A 10,610-nucleotide genomic window follows, 5' to 3' on the forward strand; every position below is an offset into this window, starting at 1 on the left:
ACGAGTTGGTCTATAAAAAGCGTTTGAAACCGTTTGTTATGAAATGTATATGGTTAGAAAGATGTTTTAAAAGTAGAATATAATGATCCACACAAGTATCACTCTAAATTGCACAGGTTTTCTTTTTATACATCGCGAACTATCACGGTCAGCCATTTATGGGAGTCAAAATTTTGACTCCCATAAATGGCCGACCGTGTTATTGGACGAGGTAAAAACAAAACTAGAGAGATATCGATAGATAAGCATTATAACAGACAGCAATTGTCTTCTATCGGCAACAATGACAAACAAGTAACACAGCAATTAAAAAATGAGACAATGACTACATGACATTTACAATACAAATAAACTACATTAAAGGTGACCAGAAGATTTATGGCGAAAATCATATTTCATTACAAGTTTAGGCACACAACTCCAACATCAATAAATCATTATATGGAACTATGCAAACGGTTTTTAATATATTAGTGTCAACTGTGGTATAGTTCATTGTCAAATAAAAGAGTTATGTATTCCCTGTACAAAGACCAAATGAAACAAACAGGGGAAAATATATAATTTATGGTGGAATAGATACCCGCAGAATACGAGAGACGACAACGGGCATATCCATTACAACATACGGTATAGACTACAGAACCTCATCGTTAATCAAAGCCTATTTCTAATTAAAATGTCTGCATTCTCTCCAAACCTTGAGGGAAAAGACTACACAACACAATGCCCCCTCATAGCCGAGCCTGAAACCCGTCCTGAATTATCGAGCCAAACCCACCCGCCAATAATTACGCATTGAATCGGCAATACTCGCCGTTGTCCGGGGCACTGGCCTCATCCGTTGCTAATGGTGAAACGCAAAGGCTTTTCATTGAGAGAGTGCCATTGGGTGTAGCGACGCGTAAGAGCTCACTTTTATTGAACCGGTGGTTTGGATATGTACATGAACCCACGCCGTTCGATCAGGATTTTTAATACAACGAATCATCTGGCGAGTTTGATGCTGTAGTCAGCGTCTGTTTTCACATAGACACGCCCAGTGTAATTTTATATTACCTTTCCAGACTACGGGTTCGACGGGCTGTGAAGCTTACGTCGACATTGTACACCACACGGTTTTATGGGTAAGCTATACTCTTCCTTTTTATATCATCTAGATGCAATTTTAAGAACAATGTCATCTCATTTATTTGTGCAATAATTGCTAGACATATCCAGCAGACGAGTTTGTGTTTTTTTTTATGTGCGTTATTTTTATTTTCGGGAATCACTAACGAAATGGAATTAGACAAATTTTCAGTGAGACATTTCTGTTAAGTATATGGTATAATCATGGAGGTAGCATTTTCCACAGAGAGTACGTCACCGCGTTAATTGATGATGAGCTCATTAAGATTTTGGCACTATCTGAACTAAATATTAAAATCATCTGCGTAAACAGAAATAATGTTGTTAACTGTATTTTTCACATCATGCAAATTTATCAACCAATGGAGAAAAATAGATTGCAAAGGTCATGTGTATTCGTGGACCTTACCAATCAATTTTCAGAAAGATTCTAAATGGTATTCCTATACATTTCGGTAATCTGTGGTGACGCGGCGTCATACAGGTTTTGGATCCCATATATGCTTTAAAGACCATTTAAAGGTATCAAAGTGTACTTGTGTTAAACTGTCAATACTAGACCTATATTGAATTTTGAGAAACCAGTTTTGAAAAGAATGCACATTTCATATGCCATTTTCCACATGTCTGGTCACATTATCATAACCATATCTTAGCAATTCAGATACGATTACATGTTGTGGGTTTATAATTAATTGACCACTTGACTCTGGTATCTTTCTCGAGTGGGTTTCAACTTATTTGTCACATTTTTCCCTCTCAATAATTGACAGTAACCTCTGCAAAATAATATACATAACTACTGTCATCAGAACTGCACTGAGTAAGTTTCTCTTCGAATATTATTTTCGTTGCAATTTTAATTGCTGCTTTTTTTATGCATGATCGTCGTACACGTTATATTGCATGCTATGTTCTGTTCTGTCAGCCGTTGTATTAATAATTATATTATGAGTAATGCATATATCGTTTGCATGTTTTGTTCTCCAAGAACGCTTCGACTTTCTGCAAGGTTGTTTCTAATTCAATTAAAACCATTGTCATCTATTTCTTTTGACTGGATTCATCTGAAAGGGTTATCTTTGCTATGCAAGATAATTACAGTTATGTTAATATCAAGCAGTCAATCTCTACGCTGTACAAGTCATATGGCTTTACAAATACAAGTACATGCACTTCCTCGACTAGGCAAACATAACACCATGATTGTCATTTTACGTGGTATGGTTGTAGATGTTTACTGCGTTACGTTCAAGTTTGCATTGCTCACAAAATGTACTGACCTTGCTTTTTGAACCATATCAACATCAAGCACTGATAAAAACATTATTGAAAGTTCAAAATTATTTTAGGCCTTCGTACGTGCAAACCTGAGTGTTTTTCATAGGCTTTTCTAGTGGTAGTGGTGCAACCCATAAAATACACTCACACATCATACAGTGAGAGGAATAAACATTAAAACATATACAAGGAATAAATATATATTTGGTTTGCGGTAACACCATGTGTGTAATCTACTTGCCAGGTAGGGTTTGTGCTTAGAAAACTGACTTTCGTTATTCAACTACATTAAAAAAATACGTAGAAGTCTCAAAGTTGGATCAAGTTAATGACTTATTATTCATGGACTCTTGAACTGTTATCCTCTGATCCATTTGATATGGGAGTCACAACGCCCTTCTTATTTTACCCGAGTCCTCGAAACAAAAACACCCCTACACCAGTGTAATTTTCAATATCCCAGCAGCAATCTTGAAAAATTTCCCTACGATTCTTGGCACATATGACCAATTATTTGATGGAATATGTCATCTGTTTTCTTCCTATTTAGTTTGGTGCACCCCTTTATTATGAGGCCGTAATTAGATTAAACATGTCCTTTTGATAAGTTTTAAGCAGTTTGTAACAGCAAATTCTCTCTTTTGAATTTAAAGTTCGTAAAGGAACTGTGTTTGCTCATCGATACATTATTTTCTCGCTAAAGGTAAAAGACCTGTTCTTGTTTACACTTATGATGATCACATGATCTAAAATCCACCTTGCCAACTGTTTCCAACAGTAACGTCTGTAAACAAAATCCCATCAATGGCCGAGCCCATGACATCCTTTTGAGTGGATTTTTTAGTTGAGTGATTCCGGTTCAATAAAGATCCAATGGGTGTTGCTAAACAGCTTTTACATGTAAATTTCGTATTCTGATGCGTCTATTGATTGCACTAGCTCTGGTGTGATCATCGATCTAAATAGGTCAAAAATGTGAGAGTATAGCCGAAGCGCCCCAGCCCCACACGATGGCAAGTATGCCAAATGTGAACCACTCAAACGTGCCTAAGCCTACTACATGTACATGTATTCCCAGCGTAGCTGCACTCTTTAATAAGTAAATTTTTGTTTTACTATCAAATTTTTGCTATCATTAAACAAATTCGTACTCAAAGAACGTAAATAAAGCATGCAGGGTAGAAACCGATTCCAGTTTATGTCTTTTTTTTGCTTGCCTAGCATAATATGGGGTTTCTTCTCTTGAGCTGATGGCACAATTCATTACACACTTCATCCATTTTTTGTTATACCTCAAATAACTGATCGTAATACTTCAATTTGAGATTTATTACAAAGGATCCGGCACACCATCCACAAAACAAAAAAAATGAAAAGTTTCACAGCATCTTGAAAACGAAAAGACCCAATTCAAGGCTTAGCCTCCCACGTACCCGAGGTTGAGAGTCAAGCCCCCCTCAAGCCCGACTGATGGGAGTCAACAACCACTCGGTACAAACCCTTGAAGTTGCTCCTCGGCATCCAAAAATGCGATGCAGAAGTTTTGAGGAGTCTCCAAAACATTGATCCTCTAAGCACATTGATTTAGTCTCTAGTGGCAACGCAAACCATAGGTGGTCAGAGGTTATCGATGTAGAATTTGTATACGCATTGTGTAGAAAACATAAAATTACACAGTAAGTCAGGCCACATGGCTAGGACTTAAATTCTCAAAAGAAATTAAAGGGGTTTGAAAAAACAATTAGTGTACACTTAGTTGGCACATAATTCAACTCAGTGAAACATTTATTGTCTTTTAGGTTTAATGTTTGCTACTTTTGAAATTAAAAGTTCAACCATAAAATCAAATTGTTTTGTGATTCATGCTGGTTGTTGTTACTAGATTTCGGGTCAGGCTGACCAAGAAGTGGGTCAGGCCGCCTGGGTCCCGGAGTCCGAGTCAATTCTTGATTTATTTTTTTAATTTGTTTTAGTTTGTTCATTTATGATACTCACACGACTTGCATGCTTCAAAAAAAAATTCAGTGGTTACTTTTTGTTAAATGATTCTGTTGTGTGATTTAATTATTAAATATTTTCATAATTGTTTAGACTTTGCATGTTTCTGCTCGGTTTCCCAGAAATGAAATTGGTAATGTTGACTTGTATCCACAGAGATTGATTCCTTGTCTGCATGGTTATTAAATATTTAGGTCCTTGTGACGGGAGTCTGCTTGGAGGTTTTTGAGGAAACATAAGTTCACGCGAAGGTTATTGGATTTGAGTTCATATTTGTTCTGCTCTTCTATTTGGTTAAATATTGACTTTATGACCAGACCAACACATGAAACGCATCACTTCAAAACAAATATTGTAGTTGTGTTTTCCTGAAGTGACCTCACTCGAGAGGAAATGTGTAGTCATATGGGAACGGAACTAAAGCTTTTCAAATACATAAATATCAAGGTTGTGATGAAAGTTTCGCTTCCAGAGATATAAACCACCATCCCTTATAGAAGGGCAATTAGACAATCAAAACGGACAGCAAGTTCCATACAGCGTCACCAACAGCTTTTAAATCAATGTAATTTACAAGTTTTGGGCACAATCTGCGTTTGACAACAGTAAACACTTGAGAAGATTGTTTGTATAACTCACGGTGTGCCTTGATGTTCATGTGGGGGGGGTGTTTGATTTATTGGTGTCGTGGCTTTTCAAAAATATTGTTTTTCAAACTAATCTTAACTTACCAGTTGTCAGTTGTTAGCACAATACTTGAATTTGTTTAGATTCATGAACAAAAACATTAATAGAGATCGCTGATGATTAACAGACAGAGTACGGGGGGATTTTAGACTTTACCTTGGGAACAAAAACTCTCAGGAATGATTCAAATGACTTGTTAGTCTGTTCAACATTTCCTGCATTCCAGACAGGAGAACTGATCAAATCAAACCATGACAGAGTAGCATCGCACGAACATTAACTTTCGAAAACAGAGAAAGGCTATCAGTACTTAAATTGATGTTGCTCTTTGTGTAGTGGACAACCAGAGGCTGGATTGTGTACATATTTTGGGGGATATTTTAGTAATACAATCAGTCATCTGAGACACAGCCAAAGTGATACACTTTGAAGAAAGAAAAAATATGGACAGCATGTTGAGCATACATAATAACACTCTGCTCTTTCTCTTACTTGTAAATGCAGGAGGCTGCAACAGTACAACTGCCACCGACAACTCGGCACACCAGAAACCCACGTCAAGTCAACCCAACGGAGAAGCAACAGCAGAATCCAAACCAGCAGACGAGATGGCTCAATCTTCAAACTACGTGACCCAGTCCATGGCTGCCAAAGATCCCAAGGTCGACCCCGACTTCGATCTGATCATGGACGACGACCTAGCCGTGAACAAGTGGCCTGCACAGCTCACCGAGCACCAGAAGAAAGAGCCTATGTCACTCATGGCCCAGGTCATGACACCAGAGCTCTTCGAGAAGCTGAAGGACATCAGGACCCCTACTGCTAACTGGAGTATTGCCCGGGCAATGAACACCGGGACCTGCTACCCAACGTCTTTCGTAGGATGCCATGCCGGAGATCCTGAATCTTACACCATCTTTAAGGAGCTTCTTCACCCAGTTATTGAGAAGTACCACAAGGGGTACAAGCTTGATGGCTCTATGAAGCACATCACAGACATGGATCCAACCAAGATCACGTCTAAGCTGTCGGAGTCAGCACACTCCAAGATCATCTCCACCCGCATCCGTGTGGCCAGAAACCTCAACTTCTTCCCTCTCAACCCAGGAGGCTCCATCGATACCAGGAACCAGATTGCTGAGCTCATGGAGAAGGTCTTCGCCACCATGGAAGGCGACCTGGCCGGTACGTTCTACCGCCACACCAGTATGACCGCTGAGGAAACCAAATCTCTGGTTGACCGTCACTTCCTCTTCAGAGGCAAAGATAAGATGCAAGCTGCATCAGGGTACCATCAGCACTGGGCTCAAGGTAGGGGTATCTTCCTCAACAAGGACGAGACCTTCATCGTCTGGTTGAACGAGGGAGATCATCTTCGAATCATCTCAATGGAGAATGGCGGTGACATCATCAGAGTATTCGAGCGTCTATCCAGGGCAATCTCAGCCATCGAAAATGGTGTCAAGAAAATCACCGGGAGAGACTCTGTCTTTGCAAGTGATCCACATATAGGTATGATCACATGCTGCCCGTCCAATCTAGGTACAGCTATGCGTGGTAGTGTCCACATCAAGGTCCCAGCAATGGCGGCTGCTATAGGTCTTGCTGAGATCGACAAGATGGCCCGCAAGGTGCAGTGCCAGGCCAGAGGAAGCTCCGGTGAGCACTCTGCGATTGTCGACAGGGTTGACATCTCCAACTGGAGACGCCTTGGCTTCACCGAGTACAACCTCTGCCAAGATTTGGTCAAGGGAGCCAACCTGCTTGCCTCGCTGGAAGACAAGTGCGCCGAGGAGAATATAACAGATGCCTCTAAGCTGGACGGACTTCTGGCTGAGCTTACCATGTAGATCGAACTATCCAATTAGAATCAAATCACATGGTGGGCTCAATTTCACAGAGCTGCTGTAGCAGAACAAATCGCTTAGCAATTTTCAGCTTAAAAAGGGAGAAGGATACCAGTCGTAAATATTGTACATGGTGATACTGTATCTTGGCTGGTAACCTTTTTATAGTAAGCAGAATTGTTTTGTGCTTAGCTACTTTTTGTGCAGAAGCAGCTCTATGAAATTAGGCCCTGAGCTGGCTGAAGGTAAAATCCGATTTCGGCGTCCAATTAAATCCCAAACCCACGATACTTTTTTTTCTGTATTGTAGTCATACATTTTGAAGACACTTAATTTATCTGTATGCATGACGTCACTAAGTTCACATTGTCTTCCTTCAGTATTCACCTTGCTTTATGCAAAATACAACTTTGTGTACTTTTCGTTTTATTTATTTATTCTTCAATTGTCAGTATATTTTCAAGTCCCGAGTTAGTCGGAGCATTTTGTTTTGTGTTTGTACAATATGAAGTGGTCATCGAAGACGGTGACTTGCTGGATTTTGGTTACAACTGCCAAAGGCTTTCATATAACATGATTAGTATACGGGGCTCAATTTTAAAGAGCTGCTTAAGCACAAAAGTAGCTTAGCACAACAAAAATATGCTTGTTTTTGCTTGATAGGAAATATTAAGCACCATTGATTGCTCAAGTCTCTCTATGAAACGAGCCCTGCCGGAGAAATAAACTTTATATAATATACTTACCACGGTAGAATATAAAATATTATCAAGTTGTTAGAACCCGTGATCCAAATTAAGTATTTAAATGAATAATGGACTGTTGCTAGATTGGTGTTTGAACTTTTGGCTAAGTTTTAAGTTGCAGATTGGGTAATAAAACAAACGAAACCTTGAATCCGTAGACGACAGCCATGCACATTGTTTAGACACATTTTGTACACGTAACTTAAAACACGGCAACAGTGAAACTATCTTCGAGTAAACATGTTTTACAGCATAGAATTAGAACCCCAAAATTAGAAAGTTAGAATTACTCTCAAATTATTCTCTTATAAGAACTACTCTAAAAAAATCGTCTTTAGGAAGTGGTTTTTTATCTTAATATTTGCAGTGTTCTTTATGTAGAATCGTACACTCTCAAAATATTCGGTTCAGAATCGACTCAAATACAATGTCCAAGGGGCTTGACTCATTTTGGGTCATATTAATCCGGAAACTGGTTCAATTAGATTTGGAGTCGGATTCTGCGTCAGTTTGACCCATTGCGGGGTTACTCTGACAAAGATCTCATATCTCACTGACCCAGAAATAGATCAGCTCAATGGGACCAAGAAGTGGGTCAATTCTGACTCGTTTTTAGAGTGTATGTTTAAAGAAGGCATTTAGTGTTGTGGTGGCAGATTTGTTGTGTATCTATGCATATTCCATGCAACTATTTAAAGAAATATTGTGGTTAAAAATTAAATTATAAAAGTGAAGATTTAGCTTGGGATTTTTAGGGATAAAACACACGGTAATAATGGGTTCAACTTTAACAAGTAATATAAGATGTAACGTTTGCAGTGCAATTGGAAGTGTATATTTTTTGAGAAAACAAATATTTCTTTAGAATCGTTCTTGTACAGGTTTTGTACCTTTTTGTGTATAAATAATTGATGAATTTCAGTATCATACAAACATCGTGAACAAAGTAAAAATTCGTTTGAAGTATTTCAAATGTTCTCTATCCTTTTACATGTACTTAAAATAACAAGTACTTAAAATAGTGTCAAAGTTCTGACATTTCTTTTTGAAAATTTGATTGTACCAAACAACCTGATGAGACTTTAATTTCCATTTAAATCATTTTGGTTCAAATAACAAGTTTGTGTTCGGTTCTGTGAATTGTTGTTTACAACTTAGAACTTTAAAAACTTCTTGATCACTTCCCGGAAATTGGGTCATTTGATCAGGGAGTTTTGAGAGTGTAATAATAGACTCGCACGAGTCCATGACTTGTCTGTAACAGTAGCAGGCCCCTTTAAATTTTGATGAATTTATAAAAGTAAAACGAAAACTTATTTTGGTTCTTTTTGTAGGTTTTTTTTAACAGGGTTAAACTTAAAATAAAGATATATTTAGCTTCAGAGATGCACATTTCAGATAAAGTTTTGAACGGATGACTGGTTTGAATTTCAACTTAAACCTTTGTTTCTTTTTACACTGGCTGAACATAGATAAATGCGTGTAAATAACCAGCTTTTAAAAACAAAATCAAATTGAAAGCAATAACTGAATGTCATTCTATAATAGCTTCAAATCTTAATCACAATAAATGAGGTAGCAATGTTCATTTGTATAGTTGTGAATATACCGAAAATATTTTCGCGTAAAATATTCCGGAAACCAACAAAAAAAATGTGTAACTTGTTCCAATGTATAATATAGACAATTCTGTTTACACGTAGCAAAACTAATATTTGTTTAAACATTGTCACAGTTTGACTACTAAATCATAAAATCGGAACCATACTTATTGAAGGTGGGATTGACATCAGCAGGACTAGGCGGATGTTAACGATTCATCATTCGAATGCAAATAATATTTCGGGATTATTTTTGTCAACTTATAATTGCGCCTGTTCTCTTTGGGTTTATATTGTGCTACATTAAAGCACATGTTTATTTGACACATTTGTAATTTACTTACTTATAAGCTTAGAACCATTTTACTATCGAAAAATTGTCAAAGGTTAATGTCAAAATAAACCTGATGGAAATTTAAAAGTGTAAATCATTGTTATTTTCTACTAAGAATATGTTTTCCAAGATGGCGGAATTTGAGGATTGACGACTCGATCCTTATTAAGGAAAAATCCAACGTCATGTGTTTTCCCCGGTGTCATGATAACGGATCGTATAGAACAAGTATGGCGTGGAAATGTTCTGCAAAAGCGATTAAAACTAGAAGCTAAGTTATTCCATGTATTCCGTGTATGCAAGATACCATAGATACCAATGTTGCTTCTGAACGGTTTGCCATAAGCAGTTGAAGATTTCACCCTAAGCTATATCCTATGGACACGAGAGAAAAATCTCTTCATGTACATGTACATGTACATCTGTTCATAATATGTACATGTATATATATGTATACATGTACATGTGTGATATTATACATAAAAGGCCACGGTGATTTCATATTCACTTCCTTGTGTTCCACAAGGGATTTAATTAACAAAGTCTATGGGAGATGTCTTCATCACAGAGATGCCAAAAATGGAATGTGTGTTATATAACTACAGTTGAAAACGAGAGGAAATAACATGCACTGGTTCTATGACTTTTGGCAGCAATGGAGCATGCCCTGTTTCAGCAAACTACAAAATGGCAATAAGTAATTTTTAAGTAAACTTTTTTGAGACAATCTTGATCCTGCTTGTTTGCTAAATGTTGCTAAAACAGTTCTTATTTTCTGAGAGTAGTGGGTGCATTTTGTTAGCAAACGGATTAGTGGTGTAACTATAAGGGCGTAGGGGCTCCAAATTATGCACCCGTGCCCCATTTGGAATCTAGATTGCTTCTAGATTTAAAATTACCAGAAAAAAGTTCTACATTTTATAAGCTTTAATGTGATAACTTCAATGTCTTTCAAATTATTTTTCTATTTACACACGTAGAAAAT

General features: G+C 37.5%; 2 protein-coding genes across 3 annotated transcripts in view; one reads left to right on the top strand and one right to left on the bottom strand.

The window, feature by feature from the left end:
- Nucleotides 1-10,610, bottom strand: part of LOC139954446 (adhesion G-protein coupled receptor G7-like) — a 36,527-nt gene that overhangs the window by 21,838 nt on the left and 4,079 nt on the right. The gene's annotated exons all lie outside the window — the stretch shown is intronic.
- Nucleotides 807-9,712, top strand: LOC139954271 (arginine kinase-like). Of its 2 annotated transcripts, XM_071954001.1 has the most exons (3): nucleotides 980-1,127; nucleotides 1,905-1,954; nucleotides 5,602-9,712. In XM_071954001.1, exon 3 carries the CDS (start codon nucleotides 5,706-5,708, stop codon nucleotides 6,945-6,947), a length of 1,242 nt encoding a protein of 413 aa, XP_071810102.1. In that variant the 5' UTR covers nucleotides 980-1,127; nucleotides 1,905-1,954; nucleotides 5,602-5,705; the 3' UTR covers nucleotides 6,948-9,712. The 2 variants fall into 2 exon arrangements, with proteins under 2 accessions (XP_071810101.1, XP_071810102.1); XM_071954000.1 differs by lacking the exon at nucleotides 1,905-1,954 and having other exon boundaries at nucleotides 807-1,127.

The sequence above is a fragment of the Asterias amurensis genome, chromosome 2, assembly GCF_032118995.1.
Source record: "Asterias amurensis chromosome 2, ASM3211899v1".
In the NCBI taxonomy this organism is placed as follows: Eukaryota; Metazoa; Echinodermata; class Asteroidea; order Forcipulatida; family Asteriidae; genus Asterias; species Asterias amurensis.